At 48.5% G+C, this 27,819-nt stretch overlaps 1 protein-coding gene across 2 annotated transcripts; it reads right to left on the bottom strand.

Annotated features, from left to right (window-relative positions):
* Positions 1-1,576: 1,576 nt before the first annotated feature.
* On the bottom strand, positions 1,577-25,973 carry LOC134175036 (exocyst complex component 1-like). Of its 2 annotated transcripts, none has more exons than XM_062640466.1 (18): positions 25,833-25,973; positions 23,659-23,860; positions 22,221-22,348; positions 18,768-18,927; positions 17,819-18,012; positions 14,457-14,684; positions 12,923-13,055; positions 12,148-12,257; positions 11,455-11,604; positions 11,068-11,161; positions 7,227-7,339; positions 6,930-7,034; positions 6,427-6,497; positions 5,655-5,895; positions 4,742-4,925; positions 3,791-3,990; positions 1,849-2,043; positions 1,577-1,735 (listed from the first exon to the last, which is right to left on the bottom strand). In XM_062640466.1, exons 2-18 carry the CDS (start codon positions 23,780-23,782, stop codon positions 1,580-1,582), a joined length of 2,586 nt encoding a protein of 861 aa, XP_062496450.1. In that variant the 5' UTR covers positions 23,783-23,860; positions 25,833-25,973; the 3' UTR covers positions 1,577-1,579. The 2 variants fall into 2 exon arrangements, with proteins under 2 accessions (XP_062496450.1, XP_062496451.1); XM_062640467.1 differs by having other exon boundaries at positions 6,930-7,031.
* Between the last annotated feature and the right edge of the window lie 1,846 nt (positions 25,974-27,819).

Below are 27,819 nucleotides of genomic sequence, written 5' to 3'. Positions count from 1 at the left end.
TCAAGGGGTTCAACAGCCACACATTGGGGATGGCAGAAGGTGGGCCTCCCAAAACTCATTTTCTTGGGAAAAACACTAATACCTTTTCTTTGCTAACACTCCCAAAGTTCTTCCCACAGGTGTAACAGGACAATTCACATCTAACAGGGCTTTGAGGGCACTAACTGGCCCTAATAGCCCCGACCAGCCTCACCTGGAGGCTCCAACCCACATCCATGGGTCCTGGAGCATATTTAAGCCCTTCCTGGGGGCTTTCACTCCTTGCCTGAGATTTGGGGTAGGGGTGTTGCTCTCTAGTCTAGGCCTAGATGTGCCTCTACCTGGCCAATGGCCCTGAAGGTCTGGACATCAGTTTGTAGGCTGATATTCTGGTCCTTAACCTGGTGTCACCATTATGGACCTGTTTGGTATTTTGTACTGAACCAGAGTTTAGGATCTTCGGGGGTTTTAGAGAGAAGGTTACAATGGGCAGCATTAGCCCCATGCCTGTCATCACAAGGTAAGAAGCTGTGTTTTAAAGAAGAAAAATATATTAGCAAGCTGAGCAAGTTGGGGCTGTTCGGCCTCGAGAAGAGAAGGCTGCTTGGAGACCTCATAGGAGCCTTCCAGTATCTGAAGGGGACCTATAAGGATGCTGGGGAGGGACTCTTCATTAGGGACTGCAGTGACAGGACAAGAGGTAATGGGTTAAAACTTAAACAGGGGAAGTTTAGATTGGATATAAGGAAGAAGTTCTTTACTGTGAGGGTGGTGAGGCACTGGAATGGGTTGCCCAGGGAAGTTGTGAATACTCCATCCCTGGCACTGTTCAAGGCCAGGCTGGACAGAGCCTTGGGTGACATGGTTTAGCGTGAGGTGTCCCCCCCCATGGCAGGGGGCTGGAACTGGATGATCTTAAGGTCCTTTCCAACCCTGACTATTCTATGATTCTAAACTGTGATGTTGCCATAGATGCATCAGCAGAAAATGAGGTAAGAAGGGGCAGCTCCCTGAGAGACCACTTTGGATCTCTAGAACTGAAGCATTTGCTAAAGTTTATATGCAAATAAACCCTTTCTTAACTAAAAACAATAAACCTTCTTATATTCATAACTCTGAACTTCCATCTGTCTCTGATGAAGAGCTAATGGAGCAATGGTGTGTGTTCTGATAGCTGGATATAGTAACACTACATGCATATGGGTGTCTTAGTGTGTTGTAAACCTCCTGTTTTATTACAGGTTTGCTGTGAAACCAAAGCGCAGATAGAAAGGGGAGAGTTCCTGGAGAGAAGATGCTTTTCAGTGTTCAGCTGCAGTGAGAGGTGCTCTGCTGACGAGGTGCAGTGCTGGCACTTGCTTTGGCAGTAATCTGAGGTTTGGTATGTTCCTTTGCTAACTGCATGATGATTTCTTGGAGTTGGGAAGCTGCGGTTTGGGTTTGAGATCTCCACATCCCCAAGGGAGATTGAGCCTAAGAATGACAAGTCAGAGGCATCCTGGTGTTAAGCTCAGGGTGGGAGCCCCGTATATCACCCTTCAGTTTGGGAAGGGTTTTGTGCTTAGGTCCTTAAAGGTGTAGCTGCGAACAAGGGCTCCCTCTACATGCTGGACAGAGTGATGGAGCTGAAGTAGCTCAGCAAGTCCTCCACGGTGAAGTCCATGGCAATCCCTGACCCTGAGTAACAGCGCTGGATGAGTTCCTCAAACTCTTGGTACTGATGTATGAGCTCCTGCTCCATAGCGTGCCACACCACCTAGGAAAAACCAGACCATCAGCTCCCTTCATCACCCTGTGACAGCTATAAATGCGTTGGGGTCATCAACCCCCAAACATCACAGCATCACACATAGACCACACTCCAGTTACCGGCAAAAGGTTTTCCTCAGGGGAGAGATCCTTGTGGATTTTCCTGTAGAGGGTCTCAAGGGCTCTTTTCACTTCCTTGCCAGGGTATTTGTCAATGACCTTCCTCAGTTCCTGCTTGCTGTAGGCCAGTTGGAAGCTGACCTCTTCTTCCTTCACCCCTTGAGCCACACGGGCTTTCACCCCTTCAAAGAAGTTCTGGAAAGATAAGGAGACATTCAGTGGTGAGCTGCCCTAAGGTGGACTCCTGCATCGGGGCTGAAATCCGTTTCAGTTCCCTTCCCATGTCTAATTAAGTGGAAATGAGGCATTGGAGGTTGTTTGCCCTCCAGGAAAGCAGGGCATAGGGAACTTCACCAGTTCTCTTCCCTCCCTGCTCAGCAAGCAGCATCTCTAAGGGTTGCAGCACCATGGAGCAATGGGACTGCTGGGAAAATCACATGTGTTCCTTTGTGCTTCACAGAGCTTTGCTCACTACAAAGCGCTTGGGGCCAGACGTGGAGCTGGGGAATTCCAGAGTCTGCTGAAGTCTAAAGCAAAACTCAGTTTCTCTTTGTTCCGCCAGGATATTGTGTGAAAGCAGGACAGGCTGTTCTGCAGCGAGGAGCACATCACACCCCAGGGATGGCTGCTGCTTGAGAGCTCAAGGCTATGCCAATCCCTAGGGATACGGACCTCAGCTAGCTTTCAGGAGAGTGCCAGGAGCAGTGCAGCTCCGGGGGAAGCTCAATGCTGACAAACATCTTCCTGCGTGAGCTTTTCGGGCACAGACTCTGTCAGGCTGGAAGGGGCTACAGGAGGTCTCTAGCGCAACCTCCTGCTCAAAGCAGCTTCAACACTGGATTCAAAGGTGGATACCTGGGGGCACTTCTCAAGGTAGGTTTTAAAAACCTTTGAGGATAGAGACTGTGCATCCTCTCTGGGCAGGCTGTTTCAGTGCTCTATTATCCTTCCAGTCATTCCTGCCTTCTATCCATCTGGAACCTTCCTTCTTATGTTTTCTGATGGCTGTCTCGTTCTGCTGGGCACCTCAGTAAGCTTCTAGTTTGGCTTGGAAGGAACCTTAAAACTCATCCAGTTCCAGCCCCCTACTGCAGGCAGGGACACCTTCTGCTAGAGCAGGTTGCTCCAAGCCTTGTCCAACCTGGCCTTGAGCACTGCCAGGGATGGGGCAGCCACAGCTTCTCTGGGCACCCTGTGCGAGCTTTAAGTATTGGAAGGCTGTACTTGTATTGTACTTGTATACAATCCAAGTATCCTTGTATGTTGCTTGCTTTCCTTTGTTGTGAGCAATGAAATGCTACTTTCCCTCGCAGAGGAAGAATTTGAAGCCATTAGCATAGCAGGGCTGCAGGTAGCATGAGACACAGAGCTGATCTTCCAGTCGAACCTACAAGATGTTTGACAGCAAAGCCTTGGAAACAAATTGAAAGTAACAGGCCCTATAAATAATTCAAGCTGATCTCAGTCTCTGAGACATCTTGTGCTGGTGAGAAGAGAGAAGGAGGGGAGCAAGGAGGGGTCTTGGGAGTACCCATCATCCCTAGGAAGAAGGGGATGTCTGTTTGAGTTAGCAAAGCCAGATGCTCTGAGCTCCGCTAACAAAGCAGCCTCTTGGGAAGTGTGAAACTGTATTAGACTGATTAGCCCAGGCAGCTGTGAGAGAGGAAACTACCAGATGCAGGCACGCAACTGGGAGTGGGGCCTGAGCAAGTCCTTATGCTGCTGCTGGGATGCAGGACTGGTACCAGCACCTGATGCTGCTGAGCCCTGTTCTTGCTGGGGCTGCGATGGAAACCCAACACTAAGTGGTCAGAGGAGGTGTGGGAGCATTGGGCAAGTTATAATGAGCTAGCATAATCCCAGAGTGGATCTAGGGAAGGGTGATCTGGGCACCAGTTACTTTGGGAAGTGCCCTTTGAGACCCATTTTACCCTGTACTTACACTGAGCTTCTCCAGTGGCTGGCCCAGGTATGTGATGACATACTTCTTCATGTGCTCGCTATATCTTTGTTTGGCTTCTATCTTCTTGTCCTCCAGGCAGTGGATCATCTTTTGGCACAGGAAGCAATGAATGTGGTGGAAATTTTCCATCATCACCATATCTGTGTTCACCTTCAGGTTTGCTGAGGACAGGCTATTGACTTAAAAGAAAGGAATAAATCTCAATCTCCCCTCTATCAATTTAAAGCCATTCCCCCTTGTGCCATCACTGCTTGCTCTTATAGAAAACCCCTCTCCAGCTTTCTTGTCAGATCCCTTTAGGTACTGGAAGCTGCTCTAAGGTCTCCTGGAGCAGCTGCCTGCCTTGCTCTCCCAACCCTTCTCTTCCTACCAATACACCTAGGAGTTTTGAGGGAAGTTGTTCTTTGTCTGCTTCTGCTGCTCCCAAGACCTCTGAGCTTGTAAGAAGAGCAGTGTGTTCTGTAGGGAGGAGCTTCTCCATAGTGGGAAAGGAGAGGCTGACATTAGTTTCAAAGCTAAGCACATGCTTCAGCCCTGTCACAGCTGGGACCATCCTTGTGCATCAGATGCCGTGCAACTGGCATGCCACACTGAAGGTGTCTGCTGCTCCCAGGTGAAGGCAGTTTCAGCTCCATACGGTCCCCAGGAGGCTGGCAGCCTGCACATACCCTGCTCAGCTGATGCTGGTAGCTCCTGAAGCTGCAGCTATACATTAGATCTTGGGCAGAAGCTCTTCCCTGTGAGGGTGCTGAGGCGCTGGCACAGGGTGCCCAGAGAAGCTGTGGCTGCCCCATCCCTGGCAGTGTTCAAGGCCAGGTTGGACACAGGGGCTTGGAGCAACCTGCCCTAGTGGAAGGTGTCCCTGCCTGTGGCAGGGGTTGGAGCTCGATGAGCTTTAAGGTCCCTTTCAGGCCAAACCAGTGTACTCACTGCTGCTGAAGACACTGCTGGCCAGCCTGAGGTGTGCTTTGTCCAGCTCCCCTCTCCGCTGAGCTGTCCTGAACACCTCCTCTGAGAAGCTCACAAACTCCTCGAAGCGGCTCACGGAGGGCAGGATCCCACCTTTCAGCTTGCTGGGCACCCTTGTCTCCTCAATCTCTTTGCACAAGGTCCCCTGGAAACAGCACACAAGACATGGCACTGTCAGATCTAGTGTGGCCCCAGCCTCATTTCAGAGGCACAGGCTGGACTTTCTCCATTTACAGTATTCCCTATGGGGAGACACATGAGCCTCTTTGAGGCAGGATGTGAAGCTGTGCACGCTGCTCTCCTGGACCTGGTGTACCTGATCTCCCAGGCTGTGTAGGTCTTTGCTCAGACACAGTGCTGCAATCTCCCCATCCAGACACCCACAGCTCCTAGGGCAGAGGTTTTCATCACTGCCCCTTCTCACACTTCTCAGGCTGGTTTATGAGCAGATTTGCTGCTCCAGGTCTTGGCACAGGCACAGTTGATGTCAACATGTGGCTTCCCTTGACCTCAGTGGGCTTGGGGCCAGGTTCCTTGGCCAGTTCTGATGGAGAGCTTGTCTCCAGCCATCTGGCATGCTGCCCTCGCTCTCACAGCCTCCTGGCACTCTATATGAGGGAAACCCTTTGGTTTGAGCACCCTTGTAAGATGAGGTGCAGACGGTCCTTAGGTTTGTCCCACCTCCCTTGGACACAGTCTGTGATGCAATGGGGCTCTAGTCCTCCCAAACCCAAAAGAGCAAGATCCCTGCCTCACATATGGTTTATGTGTTATGTTATGTGCATTTCTTTCAGTCATGTTAGAAGTTTGGAAGATTCTGGAGGAGGTCAAACATCATTCTGATCTACTTGGGTTTATTCCTATTGATACTCACAATGCACTTGTTGAAGCTGTTCTTGGCCAGCAGCAGCATATTGCCCAGGATGGTGTTGAGGAAGGATGAGGGGAGAGCTGAGGAAGAGTCCCACATCTCAAAGATGGAGTCATTCAAGGTAACCAGGACTTGCAAGCAGCCAAATGGGTGAATCTCATTGCAGATATCTAGAAACCCCCTCAGCTCTGGTTCCAGGCAACTGAAGATCTCGCTCAGCAGCCGGGTTGTAGGTTCTTCCAGTCTGGAAAACAAAAGGTAAGCAATTAAATGGAGAGGGCACTGGCCCTGTGGCCAGCTGCAGAGGCAAGGGCAAAGCTAAAGGAAGAATCAGAAGCCTTCTGTGTCACAGAGGAGGCTATTGATGCTTGGGTCATAAACTCTCCACTGTCCCTGCTTGCAGGAGGACACTGAGATATCCCTGTTCTGCCAGCCAAATGAAAAATTCCAGTGTTTTTATGCTGCTATTTTTATAAGTTTTCTATTCCATAGTATATTTTCACTTTATGACATTGCTAATAAGGAAATAAAACTGATCATGATTTCCATGAAACACAAGCCTCGCTTTCTGATCCCCCTGCAGCAGAGCTGCTGCAGAGAGGCAAGATGAGCAGGCTCTACTCAGCCTTTCTGTGTACCCAGGTATGATGCTGGCCCAGGGTCCAAATCTGAGGCCACTTAGCAGACATCAGGATAGTCAAGAAGGAAATATCCCTCCATCAGTTCCTCTGGCTGTCCCTGCAGGACACTCCAGACTATCTCATCACCCACGTACTGGCTCCGGGGCTTGGTGCATGGAGGGTCCTCAGGAGATGCCGTGCTCTTTTCTCCCTTAGTGGCAGATGTCTGGAAGAAGGAATGGAATGGGAGTCATGATTTGTCTGCCCTCCCTCAGAGAGGAAAGCTGGAGATCTGGGTTTCAGTTCTGCTGTCTCATATTGGACTCCTGTGTTTGATAATAGAGGTCCTGTGATTTTGCTGGAGCTGTCAGTCATGTTCAACTGGGACTAGAGATGGCCTCAGGGTGCACCAAGGGATGTTTAGATTGGATACCATGAAAAACTTGTCCTCCAAAAGAGTTATCAAGCATTGGAACAGGTTTTTCTGACCCAAATGATTCTATGATCAGGAGCCTTAAGCTTCTCCACTACTGACACCACGAGAGGACAAGAGCTCAGGTATCTGATAGAGGTAGGCAGCCACCCCCTCTGCCCGCTGTGACAAGCTCAGGGAAGGACTGGCTAATGGGACTGGAGAGGACACAATCCTCACACTTACCTCCAGGTCTGTAGCATCATGGCTTAGCTGGAAGAATTTCTCAATGAACTGCTGCTCTGTGGTGCAAAGGGGTTGTAGCTCTCTCAGTACCTGCTCCAGTATCTGCTTAGAAACCATTGAGCATGTTAGAAAACCCTTGGAGAGCACACTGAGGACCCTGGAGTAGATGTCTATGTCTGCCTGATGTGACATCTAAGCCAGATCAACAGAGCATCTCTGCTACTGCTCCAGGTACACAGCACTGGAGGGAGGACTAGGTTACAGCACTGAACCCTTTAGAAAACCTCAGTTCCTTACCATGATGATGTTTCCTTTGTCCGATGTGTGTTCCTGGCCCTCTCTGCTCCCAGGGAGACTCCATCGGAACTGCTGCCTGCTTCCCATCGGCTTCTCTAAGCTTTCCTGAAGACCTGCATATCGGTAGGTGGTGAGACATCTCCATCCCTTTTGCCCTTTCCATCTCCTTTGATCATTTTAGCAGATTTAAATGTCTCTTTTATGTCTGATCTTATGCGTGAATTGGCCTTTACCTGTTGGAATCAAATATAGGGGGGAAGAAGGTTTTGCTCTTGGCTTTTTATCTCCCTTCACATCTGTTTCTCTCTTTTTCATCAGTTCTTTTTCTTTCACTGTCTATGATGCTTAGCCCTTTGCTTAGTCCTAACTCTGGAGGACTGGGGAATTAAAAGTCTTAGATGATAAGAGCATAAATCAGCAGCAATGCCTGCAAGAGCTTCAGGAAAAATGTTTGTTGCTTAGGTTTGATGGTAAATTGCTCTGCAATAATATCCAGGCAGGGAAGAGGGCTGGCTTTTCTCAAGAAATAGCCTTTTAAACTGAGAAACACTCACCTGGAAATGAGTGCGCTTCTCAAACATTACCAGGTTTTTTCCATAGTGTTTTCACTGGCTGCTTGGCTGAAGTGGAAAAGCTGACAGATTTCTTTGAAATGTGTATTAAAAAATACTATTACACTCACTGAAAGAAATCAGTGGGGAAACATCCAGATTATTTTCTAATTCATTCTAAAAACTGGCATCATTCACCTTACAGAGGTCCAGGGTGAGTCAGGCCAGCACTCCATTCCTCATAACATCCAAAATACCCTTATGTGAGCCACTACTGCCTTTCCAAAGGGTTTTACCTTTGGCAAGGATTTGTTAGATGCCCTACATGCTGAATGGGATGAGGGATGACAGAAAGCCCTGCTTGCGACCTCAGCCTTGTTAAAACCACAGAGAAAACTAATGAGCTGCTTCATCATCTCTTTCCCACCTTTCTGCACTGGGTGATGATAATTTCACATCCTGGGAAGTGGCAAAAACCAGGAAATAGGAAAGAATTCCATGAGCCTATAAATGTTAGTGTGGAAAAGAGAATGGGAAAATGAGGAGAAAAGACTTAATTATTGGCTCATGATTAATTAAACATAGCCTGGGGTTTGCCTTTGAAACTCCTCGTACTGAAGGTAATAAATCATCAGGTGATGTATTTAGAAGCAATGGACATAAATAATCCTTTATGAGGGCAGGGAATCAACCCTCGGAACTCACTGCCAAGGTAATTGGGAGAAAAAAGAGGCAGGGAGAGCGAGCCTGGGATATTTCAAAGCAGGGATGAGGGATGTTATCAGGCGAGTGGCCTCGCAGCCTGGGCTGTCATCCACGCAGCCGCTCACCCCAACGAGCCGCAGAGCAGCTCAAACGTGGGGAAAGACCTTGGATGAGGCTCCCGCAGAACTTCATCAAAGCCAAACCTGCACAAACAGCCTGAGAACTGCCCGTTCTGCAGGAAGATATTCCAGCTGGAGTCTCTGAAGGTCCCCAGGAGCTGGGGGTGACCAGGATCACATCAGTGCCCATTGCTGCACAGCTCCTTCTGCAAAAGGACATGTGCCTGCATTGCCAGGGTGCTGCTGACCCTGCAGTAGGTCCTTGAGCCACAAAGAAGTCAGCTTCCAAAGGGAGGTGATGCAGAAGGAGATGGGATGCTCTCCCTTCTGCTTTGTACTTAGAGTCCCAGAGGTGGGCAGGCAAACATCATCTGGTATCATCACAAGCCTTGGGAAAGGTGCCTTGGGGCTGAGCATCCCCAACCAAGCCTGGAGCTCACCCCAGGGAGCAAAGCAAAGTGCCAGCACATCCCAGCACCTGCAAAGCTAATCTCACCTCATCCCATGGCCATGGGGAAAAAACCCAGCAAGAGGCAGACACCTCTGGGTGATTTATGGCAGCGCAGCAGCAGGCGTGTAGCCATCAAGGTGTCCTCCTACCGCTGCAATGGATTTCACGGACACTGGATTCTGTCCTGGGATTTTAATTACTCCCATTTCACGAGGCTCACATAGGCATTAAAGATAGACAAAGCACTGGAAGGAGACCACTGGTTTAACAGTTACAAAAGGGGATCAGGCAAACCTGGCTGCAACACGTGCCCTACCCCATCTTTCTCTTTATTCAATAAGTCTGTTTTCATCAAGGGCCTCTTTAAGTGCATTTCTCTCCCCTTGCAATGCCTCCCATTTTAACAGCTTTCTGAGCAGACCCAGCTGTCCTGAGGAGACAAACTTGTGTGAGACAAACATTTCCTATCGCCCAGCAGAATTCAAGTCCCTTGCTTGGAGCCCATCAGTCACTTTGCAAATAGGAACCAGCGCCTCTTTATCCTACCCGTAATCTTTGTTATTTCCTTCTGTTTAAATAGAAGCAATCACCCTTCTTCAGGAAATGCTGCTTGATCACATTATCTTATAAACCACATATCGGTGCTTGCTTCCCCACTGCTAATTCCCCAGGCTTGCTGCCAGTGTGTTCATTACCTCTTATCTGGAGCTCCAAGTTTTAAGTAAGAAAGAGCACGTTTTCCCAGGAAAAGCTGTGTCCAGGAGTGGAGAGAGGGGGGTGTGAGAGGAGCGTTATCTTTTAACTATTTCTTTTACCCAATGTATCTGGTGAGGCAAACCTCTCTGCTGCACTGAATGCAAGAGCTGTGTGGTGAGGGAGGAGAGGACAGCAAAACACCCACATGTTCACCCTGCCCTTTATGACCAACTCTGAAACTGTGGTAGATGGCCCTGGAAAGCTACAGAAGTGGAAATTGCCTGCAATGGTCTGATCCTGCAGCCTGGTGAGATTCCAGATAGCTCTCTCCAGATGCTCATGGCTGGGACTCTCTAACCACCCTTTGTATCCCACCAGAATGGCATGGTCTTCACCCCAGAAGACAAAGGATGGGTGAATATCAAGGCAGTGGGTTAGCTGGATGAGGGATGTACAATCATTGCTGCAAGTGCAGGAAGGCAGAACCGTTCCCCAGGATCCTTCAGCCATCAGCTTGCTTCCCTAGACTTCAATCTCTGGCTCCAGGGTCTAGACACCAGTGATGAAGTAGGTGCAGAACTGGAAGAAGTCAGGAGAGTGCTATGATAGACTAAACACACTGTGCAAACTGGTTTTTGACATTCAAGTAGTTCCAAGCTGGCATGGAACTTTCCATTACAGTGCTTTGTTTTGCTGAAGGAAAATATGACTTCTGCAATAAAAAACTTCCAGAGGAGATAGATCAGTTTCTCTTTTTATCTTCAGAAACACCTGACTGGAATATTTTAGGTCAGATGCAGTGATTTCAGTTGAAATGATCACCTTGGGACAACACAGACCCACAGTCAGCTCACTATGAAATCATTCTGCTCTCACAAATAGCGCTATGAATACACTCATGTCTCCAGGGACAGACTTGGTGCCATCTCTTTACAGGGAAACAGCGTATGAGGAGTCTGTGACCAGCTCTGCTTGCATGAAACGTGGACCAGGCATTAGCCAAGCAGTCCCATGTACCCATTTTTCACAGCTATCGCATCATTTCCGAATCCTACAAAGGGAAGGTGGATAAAAGCCACAGCTTGGAGAAGCAGTTAAACAAAACTGGGTAACCCACAGAGCCAGTGCTCTCACAAATACTGCCTGGTGTAAAGCAAAGTGAGCTTCATCATACGCTGCCAATTGTAGAGCTAGTCCATGGAGGAGGAAGTAAATTAATAGCACAAAACCTGGGGAGAAACCTGCAATAGGGGATGATTCCCTACTTGCAAACAAATCACTGCTCAGCAGTGTAAGGGTTGTATTTACAAATCACTCACTTCCTTTTCTTCTTCCTAACAAGAAGGTTTTGGCTTGTTCAAAAAAGGCTTTGATTTCCCGGTCGTAGAGTCTGCTGAGGTTCTGGGCATAGACCTGGGAAGGAGAGAAATGACCAAATGAAAGCAAAATGACCAAATTTCAGCATTTCAGACCTTTCCTTCCAACACAACATCTCCCACCGAGTCCCAGACTGCTTTCTGTCAAGAACAGAGAGGTCCAACCTCATGTGCACAAGTTGGCCTGACGCTCTCCTAGAAGGGCCAGCTGCTGGAAGCTTGTGGGTTGTCTGGGTTAGGTGAAACCAAGATTTCATCATGAATTACCCACTTTGACTAATCTGTTCCCTGTGGATGGTATGAAATATTTGTTAAGGATTCCAGCCATACCTTGGGGAGATCACAGAACAGAACTGGGTTTGCGTTCCTCAGCCAGGCCATGAGCGGGGTGTAGGGCACCAGTTCCTCATGGTGGAGTGCATGGCTTGGTGCAGATGGCTTGTCTATGGGCTGAGCGAGAGCAGGGACCTGAGCATTGCCCTGAAGCAACAGAAACAGCAGTAGGAGTGAAACAGAGCATAGCCTTGAAAAGCTCTGTAAAGTATTTGCTTTATAATCACCCTGAATTTACAGTCCTGAATATGTTTGAGAAGCAAATTCAAAGGGTGAAGCAGAGCATCTGTGGTCACTTTGAGCTCCATATTTAGTCCCATATCCTGGGAACAATTCTGCACCCAGAGGAATGCCCAGGGTCTGGCAGTGCTGGGACTTGGCACCCACAGACTCAGAGTCATGTAGGTGAGACAGGAGCTCAGCAGGTTCAAAGCAGGTCCTGGTGGAGCAGCTTGCTCAGGGATGTGTCCAGTCAAGGTCTGAGAATCCCCGTGGCTGGAGATCCCAGAGCTCCCTGACATCACATCCCTTTCCAGTGTCAGTGCTTGAAAATATGTGAAACAACCTCTTTGGGGAGGCTCCTGGAGTCCCATCTCCGGGATGTTTCATCCCCTACACCACTGGTGCTATTCCACCACAACATTCAACTGTCCCAGAATTATGAGCTGCCATGTGAGGAGTGAAGCTCACCTGGAGCTCGAAGATGTTTGTAATGTGACTGATGAAAGAGCTCTCAAAGTTCTGCTTGAGTGTTTCAAACATGATCAGCTGCTCAGCCACAGACTGCAGCTTCCGATAACCTTAAGGGGAAAAAGAAGAGAGCATCACGGTATTGAGCAGCATGAGTGGTTGTGGCTGCAGACCAACATCGCTCAGCACACTGGCAAATAAGACAGGTCTTCAAGGAGGAAGTTCTGGGATAAATACTACTGCCCAAAAGCGAACAGAGGAGAAAAGATTTGCTGTTGTGGCCAAGCAAAGCATCCATCAGTTCAACCATGGGCAAGGCCAAACATCCAGTCTCTTCTCAATACATGGGGTTTAATGCCAGGATGAAGTCCCTGTACACCAGCAGGTCTCCAACACCACTCACAGTGGATGCTACTACAATGAACGATTGTTTTTTTCCATGCTCAAGGCATAGGGTGCCCAGCAAAGCTGTGGCTGCTCCATCCCTGGCAGTGCTCAAGGCCAGGTTGGATGGGGAATTTAGAGAAATTGTAGAGATCTTGCCATAAGTTTGCCTCAGCTCTAACATATACTGGACCAGCCAGTGCCTGTCTCGAGGGAGGTGCCTGCAGTGCCTGGATGCATTTGAGCTAATTCCTGGCTACATCCCCTCCAGCTCAGGAGAGGGCCCCTGCAGAGGCTGGACAGCAGGGAATGGTGCTACGTGTGCAGTACAGGTTGTGGATGAGCCAGTGGCTCTGCTGTCTGCAGACAGGAATCTCAGCTCTCTACTCACCAGGATGGATCTGGGTGTTCATGCAGAGAGATAAAGCCTCTGCTGCAGCAATGCAGGCTTTCACCCTGCTGGGGCTGGAAAGGTCTGCCTGGCTCAGAGCATCGCAGTGCTCCCTGCTGAGGTTGAGGTGGGTCTGAAAACAAAGCCAGAAGAGAACAGGTACAAGGACAGTCAGCTTCTTATCCCATCCAGAAGGTGCTGGCTTGGAATAGCCGAGTGATGCCAGGCTGCATGTGTCCATCAAATCACCGTGCTGCTCTGTCCCCACCAAAAGCAAAGGTCTGCACAGTAACAACTGCAGTGGTGGCCATGGAAGCCCTGGCAAACATCAGCTTGAGTTTCCAAACTCTGGGACCTCTGGGGTCCTACTGCCAACAAAGTGGAGGGGAGGAGAAAGCAAAAGTGATGGATACTGCAGCTTGAGCTGCTCAGGAAAGAAAAGGTCAATGGCACCGAGGTCACTGTCAGCAGTGGAAGTGAGGATTAGCTGTGCTATTACAGCACGCTTCTTGCATTTATGGCATGTTATATTTGCAAATAATCTGCTTTCCCACATTCCCAGAGCTCATCAAGAGTCTTTCCACCGGCTGCGCTGTCCCCTGCGCCAGTGTCTCTGGCTAAGAGCTGCAGAACAAAGCTTCTCTGGATGCTGAGACAGGCTGATGTGCTCAAAGTCCACAGCTGATGGCAGACGTTGGCCTAACAGTGAAGCTACCTTCAAGGATGGAGGGAAAGAGGAGAGAAAAGGAATGGGGAAAATCCTATTAAGTGGGAAGGGAAGGAACAAGGTCTGTGGACAAACGTCCCCAAATGGTTCTCCCATGGCAGATGTACAGTTTTCGTCAGGATCCACCCAACATTCCCAAGGGTGAGCTTGCATACTCAGGCTCTAACTGCTGGTTAAGTGTTTGTCCATTTGTGGGTAATGATTATTGGCTATTGCATTGACTACTGATCATCTGCTAATGAGAGCTGGATTTCCGTAGGACAAAGATAGAAACTGAAAGCTACCAAGTGAGGGGAGGAGGAAAGCCCTCAGTGACCATTGTTTCCCACAGGAAACCCCACAATCCAGACATGCCTGGAGTTCCAAGGCTGGGAGCATCTCAATGCTTTGGGTGCAAGGCAGCTGCTGCAGCAGCCTCTCAGGAAGAAGATCCCAAAGCTGACAGTGAAAGGTGGGCTGCAGCATCACAAGCGGAAGGTTGCAGACCTGCATCTGGAAGGTCTTTGTCATTGCATCATTTGAGGCTAATCTTGCCCAGGAAAAGGACTTTCAGAGACCCTTCTTACAGCCCTGGACCACAGTGAGGGTACTGCACATCTCATGTCTGCTGCTGGTCTACCTGCAGTCCATCCCAGCTGCGTGGCCATCCTTACGTTATCAAGACAACAAAGTCCCTCATTTCTAGGCCAGAGAAGCTCAGCAGCCTTTGCAGACAGAGAATAGTTTTCAGAGTGTTTGAGGCTCGCTGGGAGCTTTTCCCAATGGATTCAACAGGCTGAAGGTTTATGTCTTTGCAAACCCACCTACCGTGAGGAAGAGGATCTCATCCATCAGCCTTGTCTTGTTGGAAACGATGCGATGTAGCAATGAGTTTTCCTGATGGATGTGGTCCATCTGCTGTTTCACACTTCCCAGTAACTCATCGTAGATCTGCAAGGTCTCCTCCACTCTGGCCACCTCTGCCAGTGCCTCATCAATGTTGCTCATCAGCTGTGTCACCTGCTTCTCAGAAGAGATAATGGCTCTAAGGTTTGCCTGTGAAATGGAGAAACAGAGGCCTTCAGCACTGTAGCAGGGACTGGGCACCACCACTGAGAGGCAAATACCCTGATGTTCACCCTCCCAAATCAAAGCAGAGATCTTCTCATTACAAAGTGCAAGATGCTGCTATAGTTGCATCAAGTGTCCTGCATCACTGCAACGTCAATGTCTTTGCACTTGACTAAACTCTACATCAGCAAGCATCTGCAGGTTCCAAGTGCTGTGGCATGACAAAACCCTTCCCTGAGCAAGGTGAACACTCAGGGGGCTTTCATCTGCCCCAGCAATGAGGTTACTGTGGAGTTGCTGTGTAAATCAGTCTTTGCAGCTTGGGAGAGGGTACCAAGCCCTGCTGGCTTCTGCACCACTAGGAAAGCCCTAGGTGGGCACTACATGGAGTCTCCAAACCTCAATCCCCACAACTGGTGAAGTCCCCTGAGGACCTGGGTATCCATCCCACAGTACTTGTAAGGAAACATGCTGGCTTTGAGGCACTGGCCATTCCTGCCTGGCCCCAACACTTTGATGCAGACCATGGCCATGCCAAGTGCCTGTCACAGCATGTTTAGCATGGCTCCCTGCATCGTCACTGCTGCCAGGGTGTTACTCAGCTGAGCTGCTCTGGCAGGGGATTAATAAACAGTGAAATCATGCATGAGACACACACATAGATGTCTCTAACACAGGAACTGAAGGCACAATTTGCCTAGGGAGGTCTCAGGCATTTGCTTTGACGGGTGGTGGGGATAGATCAGCGTGTTAATGGCTGCTGACAAGCTGCACTAGAGATTAACTGCTTCCAAATGTTAATTGTATGGTTTTCAAGGGCTGTGAACCACGCCAGGCATCAAAGAACACAATCAATAGACACGGGCCTGGGAGGCTTCCAGACTGCCATTTTTGTCTCCATTAATAAAGCTATTAAAGAAGTTTGTCTTTTCTGATATTTCAATTATCTGATGCCTTTTTCTTTAAATGAAGAGCAACAGCAGAAGCGTCTGCACCCCCCAGTACAGCCCATGCTCAGCTCGCTGGTGGGACATGGTCAGAGGAAGAGAAGCAAAGCCTTGTCAACTCAACTGTGGCTTGGACTGAGCCTGTGCTCAGAATTAGGAGTGTGCTGAAAGCACAGTAGATGCTGGACACCTACAACCCCTCAAGATCTACCTACATAGCTGTTGGGATAAAGATGAGCTGCAGCTCCAGCTCCGAAGGTGGAGGATAAGATGCTGGAGCAGTGCTAAGGTGCTTGTGAGATGCACAAGAGTCACTCTGCAGCACGTATCTGGACCAGGTAGGCTCGGTGTCACTGCAGAGCATCAGTTCCACTATCCTGTGACAAACACAGTGCACTCCTAGGAACGTGTGGGAGAAAGGACTGTGGGGAGCGGCTTCAGATGCAGGCAGATTCACAAAGCACCTGGCAAGGTTAAAGGAATTGTGTAGAAAAGCCTGATGTCACAGCAAACACAGCAAAGCATCTCTGTTGAAGCATAGAGATGAAACCACAACACTGCAAAGCGATGCAGCTTTCACAGGGAGCCCAGTGATGCCAGAGCAGGCTGAAGTTCACTTGCCAGCAGGCTCAGGGGTCAGATTTGAAGCAGGGTTTGCTAGCGCACACAGGTACTCATCTCTGAAAGCACCAGCGCTGCTAAGTGTGCTCCAACCGGCCGACAGAGGCTGGTGAGAGGGAGCTGGGAGGGAGCAAACCGCCCCGCTCCCGGACTGCTGCTTTCCAGCTGCACGCCAGGGACCTGGCCCCAGCTCCATGTTTTATTAACATGTTTTATTCCTAAGTCACAGCCATGAGCCTGTCGCTGCTGCACCTTCAGATTGTCTTGTTAGGGCTGAACAGACCCTTGGGGGGTGCCTGGAGCAAAGCATCACCGATGGCACTGGGAGGGCACTCCAGAGAACCACCGCATGGGAAAGGGTAATAGCTGCCCTGCTGCCAGCAGCACAGAGCTGCCAGGCGCTGCCTGGGTGCCGGGATCCTGCAGGGATGCAGGAATACCAATGTGGAAATCAGAGCTCGCGGCCTCCCAGGCGCTGGGGCTGTGCTCTCCCTCCCTCTGAAATGGATAAGCGCTTCCTTGCTGCCAGTGCAGTGTTTGCCATCCCCAGAAGGGATGGGTTAACAGAGGGTGATTAGTGTTGGAAGAGGAGGACAAGGTGTCATCACTGGGATGTGTGGAAAACCATGTGAATATATGCACACACTACTCTAACCTGCTGGTATTAATAACACTTAATATCATAGATTAAACCTTAGAAATAGAAACATCTCATTAATTAATCTGTATTAGCAATAAGTGACATTTATTCATTAGAGGGCATTAAAATAATGTATTCGGCAGTGCCTTTCATCTCAAATAACTTAATAGAGATTCATTAGTTGCTCTCATTGAGTATTTTACAGCTGGGAACAGTTGCAAAGTGTCTGTATGACTTGCCAGGAGCAAGCAGGAGCAGACCTCAGGAGTCTGGTTCTCCAGATTAACTGCTAGGATTCCAAGTGTAGCAACTAATATATAAATACAGATTGGGAACACAGCAAATACTGGAGGTAAAGGAGGTTGGATTTAGGGGGTTTTGGGTTCTTCTATGGTTTAGGATATTCCCTTTGGCTTCCTTTTACCCCTTTGTTCTTCAGTTACCTGCCCATAAAATCCTAATAGCAGATATATTAGCTTAAGATAAATGCTCAAAGCAGCTAGCCCATTATCTTGCTCCAGCACTCAAAGAATCAGGTTATCCTCTGCAGAAATGCAATAAAATATAGAAACTCTAATAAGTTAAATTAAGCTCTCCAGCCTGAAAATGATGTGTGCCTTCTCTGCTACGGTTTAGCTTTCGCTTTTTATCCTTTTCCAGCTCTGTTTCATTTCCCCCTCTTTTCTTTCTCTCTAATTGCTGCTTTTCCTTCTGTAGGGATCATTGCTGACCTTTTCCTTTCTTTCCAGACACCCCTATCTGTCAGACCACCCTGTCTGCTCTTCATCACCGCCCCCACTTTTTACATGCACTTTCATCCTCTCCTTCCCTACTCAGCAGCCTTTATCCTTCCTATCCAGATGAGGTTAAGGCTTTTTGGTTGAGTCACAGCCCTTGGTCCCCCCCCTTACCTCATCCAGCACATGGAGTTCATTGCTCAGCTGCTCTGCAAAGGCCACAGAGTTGTTCACAAGGGGCTCATACTCCTCCATCAGCTTCAACACATCAGCAGCTTCCTTCGGTGTCATCTCCTGGTACATGTCGAGCTCCTCTTGGCTCTCAGCCTCTGCAGGGTCCTTCCGGGCTTTTGGGGGTCTTCGTCTCCCTGCATGGGCAGGAGGAGATGGGGAGATGGCCAAAGCTTTCTATCTATGTCATTTTATTAGCCTTGCTAATATTAGCTCCATAGAGTCCAAGTGACACGAATCCAGTGGTCTCAGTTTGCTGTCAGTTTGAGTAAGATTATGTCATGAAGCAAAGAAAGATGTGTGTGGGATAGAGGATCAGCTTTGTAAGAGGGACAAAACGGACATCTGAAATGTAATCTGAGCTCTGACTGTGTTTTTACTTGCTCACCTCTCTAGGACTCTGCATTGAGGCATGTTGATGTGTTCCTTATACAAAGCTGAGACAAATTTCAGAGATGAACCGGCTTCTTCTGATCAAATACACTGACGGTCATGTGTTGTAGGGTAAAATACATTTTTACATCCATTTCTATCCCTATTTCTTGTCTGGGGAATGTCACCAGGCAGGCAGCCAGTCTCCCCCAGCCTGACATTACCAACACTTTACTGCTCACCTTCCCCATTCCAGACTGCAGATACCATCTCTGGAGATAAGATAAATTGTCCATCTATTTGTCTTCCCAACCTAGCACTGTCTCTCCATGGCAAGGGGTGGATAAATCAGGTGGCTGTGCCTCCAGATACACAAAACATAGATCCTCGGGCTTCCCTCCCACTGGTACCCACCTCAGCCTCCCCCATCATCCCCATTCACATTAAATGTATTCACCTCCCATATATGATAGTGATGATGCAAAAAAACCCCAAACCCTGTGACAAGGAAACTAATTACCTTCTGCTGCACAGGGGGGGACATTCACAAAGGCGATAGAGTCAGCCAGGTATTGGTGGCTCAGCATCCACAAGCATCTGATAAAGGTTTTCTTCTCATCTATGCTGCTGGTGGTCCACTTGTAAACCTTATCCAAGTGCAGATCAAAATCCAGGCTTGCCTAGATGTCAACAGTTCATTGCCACAACAATTAGACACCACTGAGCAGCTGGGTAGGATTAGAGAGTGCTCATGGCACTGAGCAAATAATCATAGGCATGATAAAAGCACTCAGTATAAGGATGCCCAGCAATTCTGACCCTGGACATGGACACCCACAATGGGTCAGACCAGTGATCAACCAGCCCCAGTATCCTAATCCAGCACACTGAGTTCTTTTCAGGTTATACAGCTCCCTCACCTTTTACTGCAGCTTGTGGGGATGAACACTGATGAATCTTGACAGTGGCCAGTGGCAGATGCATGGGAGAAAAGGATTCAAAGGGCAAGTTCAGAGTTACATTGCCTTCAGGATTCCCTGCCAGCTCCAGCAGCCCATGACCTGGCAGCTCGATGAGCCAGGGGTTGTATCTACAGCCCTGTGTTTAATACCCCTTGAAGGACCTCCTGTCCCTAATTTCCTCTAATGGCTTTTTGAACTTATTCATAGTGTTGGCTTCTACAGCATCCTGTGGCAATAAGCTCTGCAGTATAACAATGTGCTGAACGAGAAAGCTCCAATCAACTGGAGTTAAGCATTTGGGGTAAGCGCAGCATACACCCTGCCTTCCTCTGCTGACATTCCCCTCTGCAACCCTCATCCACCCTTAACCTCAAACCTCTCTTTACTCAAGACACCCAGAAAATCCCATAAACAGCCTGCCACAAGCTCAGTCCTGAAACCTTCACTTTCATCCTCCTGCAATGCTTCACATTACATCTCCCAGCAGCCCCATTTCCCGGCAGGGAAAGGTCACCTGAGCTAACGGGAGCATGAGCTGGAATAAAAGCATCTTTTGAATTCCCCATGTTGTTTTCATCTCTATAAATGTCAATATTCCTGCACCTACCTATGCCCAAAAGATGGAGTCTCATGGAGGGGGGAACCTGTCACAGGAGACTTTGGTTTTGCCACTATATGTGGTACATAGGTGGAGGTAATAAGGGAGGTTGCTGAATGAAGAACATCCCACAGAGAGAAACTCCTCCCTGCACCATCTCAGCAGCTCTGCAGCACATCCTCATCTAGTCTCTTGGAGAACTTTAAAGTCACACTTATAATTATTGATACTAATCATCATAACAGACGTAGCATTGATGAGGATGGACGCAGTCCTATGAACTTTAAAGGTTGTTTTCCAATCACCCTGAGGCAATCCATCACACCCCGCATTGCTGTGCAGGCTCAGTAGCAGCCCCTGCAATGCCACAGAGCAGTGATGTCTGGGGAGGAATTTATGTGCTCGTGGTTTATAGCACGTCTGAGGAGGAGCTATTAAGGCAGGGAGGCATCTGTTAATCGCTTCATAAATATTAATACTGGTTTGGTCAAGGGAGCTGAGGCTTTAAGCACTGCTGGGCTTGCAGTGTCAGTACTTTGCTGGTGCCAGGGAACCAAAGGGACCAAGCCCTTGCTGTGCGCGCTGAATATTGGCTCACTAGATGGGGTTTGGCTGTAGTCAATGCTATCTGCTAAGCAACAGAGGAGAGCTCTTGGTTTGATTGCCATGGACCTGCCAAGCCAACAGGGAGGGATTGTGCTGACTGGGTTGCACCGGGGAGCTTGCCTTGTGTAAGGTGTCCATGGTGGGACCCTGAGGGATGTCAACAGCCTGCTGCTTCAGCCTCTCCTCTGCCTGGGGGCCTTGTGCAGCAGCTCCAGCTGGTGAGTAGACCCCATTTCCATAGAGTGGTTTGAAAGGGACCTTAAAGCTCACAGAGTTCCAACCCCTGCCACGGGCAGGGACACCTTCCACTAGAGCAGCTTGCTCCAAGCCCTTGTGCCCAACCTGGCCTTGAACACTGCCAGGGATGGGGCAGCCACAGCTTCTCTGGGCACCCTGTGCCAGCGCCTCAGCACCCTCACAGGGAAGAGCTTCTGCCTAAGATCTTTTAGGAATATCTTTAAGTATATTTTAGGAATGGTATGGACGATCCTGGCTGCCTGCCTCCAAAAAAGACAAATTCAGAGTGGAAGAGGCAAGGGAGAGGGCTCCAGGCCTGATGAAGGGAAAAGAGAAATGAATACAGAAGAGGAGCCTGGAGGTCAGTCTGCTTATCCTGCCAGAAGGAAGCTTAATAGGGGAGGTTGCTGCAGTCTAAAAATGTATCTGCAAAAGAGAGGAGCTGCCTAACCTACAGGACAGCCATGGCACAGGTGCAAACAGGGACGATGCGGGCAGGATTGCAGGCTGGGAGTCATTAAAAGCCTTTAGGCATTGGGACAACCAAGTTCTCCATTTGCATCCCTGGAGGGGGGGTTCAAAAGTACACCAGACAGAGTGTGACCAGTTTATGGGATGGCAAATGGGGGGAAAGGACTGCAAATCCTGGAGGTATCTTCTAATCCTGACTCCAGAGGAGCCAAAGCCGTTTATAAGACTTGGTGTAGCCCGGCTTATCTGCTAGAAGAAAGGCCAGGCAGAATGAAAGCTTGTCCTTCTTTGTGTACAGGACGATGTAAGACAACAAGATATCAGTTCAGCTCTACCCATAGTGTGAAGATGCCCTGCACACCTGCAGTTGCGATTTTGCTTCCAGAAAGGCTGTGCAGATGTACTTTATTTGTCCTGGATGAAGAAGTGAAAAGCTGTTCTTTTCCTCATTTATTTCTATGCTTGTGCAAACCCAGGCACTTCGCCAGAGTCCCTGGAACATTCTCATTAGTAACAAAACTAATTATACCAACTTTAAAGATGCTCTGCCAGCCCCAGCGGCAGCAAGAGAGTGTCTTGTCCATGCTTTCTTTCCCCCCCAAAACCTTTGTGTCACCCTAAAAGCACAGCCTCACCCTAACTCCAGCCCCCCTATAATCCTCCTTTCAGTAGATGTCTCCATTTAAGCTGTAAATATCCCATGCAAATGTCTGTCAAGAAGCTTTGTCAACAGGGATCGACAGATGGGCCTGAATGTGCTCTGCAAATGCTGGAGACCTGACAAGAGCAGTGCTTTGCAGCCCGTCTCTCCAGCCTCTGAGGGCTGCTGCACAGAGCTCCAGGAGGTGCTCTGCCTGAGGAATACTGGGAGTTTGCCAACCACTGTTGATGGAAGCTGTGTCCAGGCAGTGGTCACCCACCCACTGCTCACCCTGGTCAGGTATTTGGCCAGTGTGCTGTTTCCTAGCTTAGAGAGGGATGGTGCAGGAGGAAGGCAGCCCTCAGCATCCTAGGCAGAGGCATCTTATCTTCATAACTGTATCTCTCCCACCCCCAAGATCAGTTAAGCCCTTTGCCACAGAAGGAAAATCGATCCTACCTCATCCAGAGTCTTGCCATCTACCAGCTTCAGCTCTGCTAAAGGCCACCTGTAGGCTTCCTTGTACTGCTCTCCTCGGTCTACCTTGACCTTCACCAGAAACAGCTGCATCGGGCTGCAGGTGCTCACTGAAGATGAGGGACAGGAGAAAAACAACAGAAACAACCCACAGTATTATTGTTAGCCCAGTACACAACAGCTCAGTGTGAGCAGGCAGGTACAGAGGGACACGCGGGCACTGAATTTGCATTGTGGCTGTATGGAAAGATACTGCAGGTTTCCTACTGACTTGTCTCTTCACTGAGTATTTACCTATGGGAAGTGCTCCCCAGGATTTAACCCAGAGCACTTTGAAATCTATGGATGGATTCCCAGTAATTTCAATGAGTTTTAAACCATTGTGCTCTGTACAAGGCACAAGAAATACTTCAGCAAGATCCAAATGTGAAGGGAAGAGGTCATCCTAGTGCAATAAGACACATGAGTTGCATACTATATTGCTGGCCCAAAGGGGTCCAAAACAACCCCACTGTGATACCTACACAGACATACCCCATCAAAAATCAGTTCCAATTCGCTTACAGTCACCTCTTGGTTAATCTGGAGGTGCTCACTGTACATCATTCTGGCTGTTATATCATTGCCCATATGAGCTAGATACCTCCAGAAAGCTGACACAGACTGTTCCAGGGGTAACTCTTGTGTTTTAGATGCTATTTATAGGCTACATCATCCCTTGGGCATATTTCTCCTGCCCTCCACTGATGACTAAGGAAGCTGAAGTGCATCATTTAGGTCAAACATGATGGGTAAGGCTGTAGAAATGAATCCTACAGTAGGTGACTACACTGTCTAGAAGGTCATCGGCAGGAAAGTCTCTGCCCCTGTAAGTTTGTCCAAAAAAATCCATGCTAACTGCTTCTCAGGAGTGACGGAGCAGCTAGAAAAGCATAGACCAAAGGAGATGGAAAATTCCCCAAACAACTTGCACTTTGGATCCTAATCAAATAAGATCCTGAAGTGTCTGAGTACTATTAAAACTCTCATCAAAGCAACAAAGACAGAATGAGGCTGTAATGCTGTGTCATGTTAGAATGGTTTGCTGCTGACTTCTAATGACAGATTCGATGTAAATGGTGAAAATTAATGACCTGACATTGATGGAAGCCTCAGCTCTCTCCAGTCAGCTAAAGATCGTCCAACATTCAAGAGGGAACTTATGCTTTTGTTGCCAGTTCTTGACATACTACAGTGCCATGGCACAGCTCCTCTCTTTGGATAAAGATTTCCTTCATTTAAAGTACAGCATTCCAGTAATGTCCTACCTCTTCTCCCAGATGAGGAAAAGAGCCATCAGAGACCAAGCCAGACAAGAGCTGCAAGAAACCTTCCTGAGTTTGCAACTAAACCCGCTGTGCAGTCCCCCTGGGGTTCTCACCCACAACACACAGAATGGACATCTTCTTCCTCTTCTCTGTCTTCCAGACACGAGCAGTTTCCAGCAGCCTCTCTTTCTGTGAGTGGAACACGCCTTGCTCCCGATAGCTCCAAAGAGAAGCCATGGTGGGACCTGAACACAAGTGGTACCCACGTGTGCCTCCTGCTGATGCTCGTGGTCACTGCAGGATGCGCAGCACCTCCTGTGAAACACAGACAGGCTGGAGAGGGGATCTGCAGGCAGTGGCACATCACTAAAATCAATCACCCCCACAGGGGTTTATCTCTGTTGTCTTGCAGACACTATGAGGGCTAAGTAACTGCTGTAGATTAGAGGTCAGAAGGGTCTGAATTCCTGCCCAGTAAGGCCGCAATCAACCTCACAGGTTTCACATGCTTGCAGACTCATTACCAAATCACTATTAAGAGCAAACAGCTAAACTCCCAAAGAGACCCTCTATCTCCTGCTCTTTTTAGCTTCCCTGGCTCCAAGCTAATCAGCTAATTAACCTGAGAAGGGAATAACACAGAGGAAAAGGGAAGCCCAAGGGTGGTCTCAGTTTCTGGGGCTGAGCCCTTCCTGCAGCTTGCCATGCTCATGGTCCCTGGCTATATGTGTGTCCCATGGAAATGTGTGTGCCCTCACAGCCAAGTTCTGCAGCCAGTGCAAGCTTTTGGTTTCATAGCTAAGAGGATGAGCTAAGAGGAAATGAACCCAAACTTCTTCTCCCCCTTGTTTGGCTTATGTAGCTGGATGTGCTTCTCTACAGCTTGAGAATGGCTGTGATGTGCAGGACTAAGTCACCAAAGGAAACATCAGCATCCAGCTTTAATCCTTTCCTATTTTGTGAGAGTACCATGACCTCCACTTCACAGAAGAGGAAAGAAAGCAACCTAATGAAGAGGATCTCTCCTTGCTGCCTCCTTACAGGCAATGCTCAAAGCATTTTGGGGTCTCAGTCCTGTCCCTGAGTCCAGCCCACACAGAGCAAGGGAGATCGCGAGTGCAGCCTCTTGATAGCTCAACAAGCTCAGCTCAGTGCTAGGCTGGAATGAGACAACCTTGAGGTATTAAAATACTGATTCAGATCAACCCAATCGAAGGACAGGGTTTAAGTCACCATAGCAGCAGCAGTGCTTTTAGCAAGAACAAAAAAAGTTTGCTTTGGTCACAAACTGTTCTTTTTAAAGCACAATATTCCCAATGGAAAGCTCTCACACAACTTCCTAGCCAGACCTAAAGACTCGTGGATGTGTTTAGGTAAGAGAAACCCAGCACTATCAGGGTGGAGATGGCAGTTCATGTCCTGTACATCATGTCTAAACACCCAGCAGTTTGCATCAGAGCCTTTAATGTAGGTGGCAAGGAAATGAGAAAGTGGCTATGAGTGAAACATCTAATGCAAGTATTTTAGTAAGAATTAGGGATAAATAAAAACACAGGCTGCAGGAAAATAATAACATTTAGAAGGGGCACTTAGAATGTTTGCAAATAGAGATGGATTGTTATTGAAATTTACTCCTTGCTCTGCAGTGAGCAGAGGCAAATGAAACCTTCAGCCGCTCCCTCCCTGCGGTGGTGGGGCTTTCAGCACAGCCATGTAGGTAATGAGCTTGAAATCACATCTGCAATTAGTTAAACTAATATTTAACTGTCTGTGACCAAGAAAACATAAATAAGAAGAGAAATTTACCGCTAAGAAGCCTCTGTCTCTGCAGCATCTCTTTGAGGGCAGTCCCTCACCGGGTTATCTTGGTTTCTCCATCCCTGTCAGCTTTTCAGTCCCTGATGGTATTCACCTCCAGAGGCAGGATGGCAGCCTGAAGCCCTGGCCATCTGCACTGCTCTTGCTTTTGAACCCACTAATTCATTTCTAATAGCACTTGAGCAACAGCTACAGGAAAATGATTGAAAGCCAAAGTAATAGAGGGCTCAGAGCTCCCTGAGAAGTTAATGCAGGAAGCACAATACTTCCCACAAATGTAATTGAAAAGCTGCCTGCAGTGGAGTCAGTAAACACACACACACACACACCATCTTCTAGAGACAACCTGTGAGACTTCAGGATCTCAGGGAAGCCTTCCTGAAGCTTTCCAAGGTGCCCATCACCCATGCAGGCAGCTGCCAGTGAGGATCAGAGCCTTAGTGAAAGGAAGAGCTTTCAAAGACTTTACCAAAGGAGTCTCGCTGAGGATAAATTGCAGGATTTCAGTCGCAAGAAGCCTTCGAACAGGAAGCTGTTGGTAAAATGAAGGCTTTAAGTGACAAACAGGAAGCCTGAAGGACCTGAGTGAAGCCTGTGGGCAGCCAGCTTGAGGTCAGGGCAGGAAATCCCTCGTGCAAACGCTGCAGAGATCAGGTGCAGCGCCAGAGCAGCAGGGGATGGAGTGGGGTTTGACTGAAAGTGAAGTAAAACTGCTCCCCATTTCCTCGTTGTTTTGTTAAAGAGTCAGAAGGGTGAGCAGAGAACAGCCGTGGTTCAGCCTCTAGCCAGATGTTATGTCCCTTTAACAAAGGGTCTCAGAAACCTCTAAGAGCTTTTAGGGTCTCACAGGATGCTAATGGCGCAGTATGTGCCCTCATTAAGCAAGATGCATAATCATGATGCATAAATTCATAGAATCACAGACCAGTTTGGGTTGGAAGGGACCTTGAAGCTCACCCAGTTCCAACCCCTGCCACAGATTGCGTCCAAGCCCGTGTTCCAGTGGGGCCACAACAGATCACTGGTTGGGTTGGTGAGGTGGGGGAGACTCCAAGTTAACCCCCTGGGGTCAGGTCTGGCTGCCAAACACATCTGAGTAAAGCTGTGCCTACATGCCTGCTATGTTTGGTGCCTTGGAACAGCAACTTGCTTAATTTGTGAGCTTCAAGGACATTACGTGCACTCTGGAGGGTAAATTAGATGGGACAAGCATTATGGAAGCAAGAAAAATAAGATCACTCTGCACAGCAGGACTGCATTAACGCAGTATCATTTACTGCAAGACAGTAAGGATGTGATGCCAGGGATTCCATTCATGATTTCATGTTATTTCAGTTAACTCGACCTTTTTAACCTCTTCTCACTCACAGAGCAGGTTTCCCTCTCCTCCAGCCAGCTGTGCCTGTCTTCATTATCATTCATGGGCATTGCAGGGAGCACAAGCAGGGAATATCTCCTTGCACAAAATACCTTGCGTGAACTCGGTTGATCTTGGTCCAGACGCCAGCCTGGCACACAAGCCCTGCTTCCACTGGGAGCAAGGAGGGGGTTTTAAGACCATCCTGCTTGGCTAATAGAAAAACTCAGGAATGACACAGGAAAAGAGGAGTTCCTATAAAATTTCTGGCTTTATTCTGGCATTCCCGGAGCCCACAGAATGCTTTGTAGTGCTGCAGTCTCAGCCACCAGCGCCCAGACAGATGATTTCCCTTGAGTCTTATGGCTGGTGTCAACAGTAAGGAGTCAAAGCTTGTATTCAAAGCAGAGCCTGGCCTTCGGAGGCCTGGGGAAGGAAAAATCCCAAGCAAGCCTTGAAAAAGGCAGCCTTTGCTGGCATGTTCCTCCCTGCATCTGCAACCAGAGTGAAGCAGCTGCAAGAGGGATGCAAACGACCCATTAATCTCAATTGCTGCAAGCTCATAATCCTAATGGATGACTTTTTCAAATACAGGGGTGTTTTCAGCAGTTCTCATGCAAAGGGAAATTAGGAAATCGGGTGTACAAATGAGCTAACAAAGAGAAGGGAAATACAAGCGTGGAAGTGCAGTGTGCCTCGCATTGATTTATCCACCCAGTTCCAAATGCGGTAATAACGGGAGTATTTTAACCTTCAGGCTGCAGGAATGAAACCCATATACAGTTTGGAGTCTGTGATTGCCATTCCCTGACTGAGATTAGCAATCTGCAGTAGTTTGCTTTTCTCTTCCTTCCCAAAACAGGGAACAGAAAACTGCTTTTGCCTCAGGCACAGCAGAGAATTTAAGCTATTTAATTTTCTGCCGCAGGGATTTATAGTCCTGATTTGATGTTGAATCTTATTTTTGGTGCTTAAACAGCCTGAATTCCCTAAATACCCAACCATTTCAGCGTTTAATGTCTGGCCTCTGCCATTCCAAGGAAAACAGGGGTGGCAACCAGGACTTCTCAGGAAGCACTTGCCCAGGACCATTAGGTGG

Source organism: Pezoporus occidentalis, unplaced genomic scaffold (assembly GCF_034315485.1).
Source record: "Pezoporus occidentalis ecotype Australia unplaced genomic scaffold, CSIRO_AGI_Poc_V1 ctg65, whole genome shotgun sequence".
Lineage (NCBI taxonomy): Eukaryota > Metazoa > Chordata > Aves > Psittaciformes > Psittacidae > Pezoporus > Pezoporus occidentalis.
The sequence above is the reverse complement of the archived record's forward strand: the minus strand, read 5'-3'. Positions and strand labels throughout refer to the sequence as shown.

What these genes read in the sequence shown, in the direction of transcription:
- LOC134175036 (XM_062640466.1), bottom strand. Translation starts at nt 23,782, where the DNA reads ATGGCTTCTCTTTGGAGCTATCGGGAGCAAGGCGTGTTCCACTCACAG. An exon ending in ATGGCAAGACTCTGGATGAG is followed by an intron (nt 18,928 to 22,220) that starts GTAGGATCGATT and finishes GTTGACATCTAG; the next exon opens with GCAAGCCTGGATTTTGATCT. An exon ending in TGTTCTGTGATCTCCCCAAG is followed by an intron (nt 11,162 to 11,454) that starts GTATGGCTGGAA and finishes TCTCCTTCCCAG; the next exon opens with GTCTATGCCCAGAACCTCAG.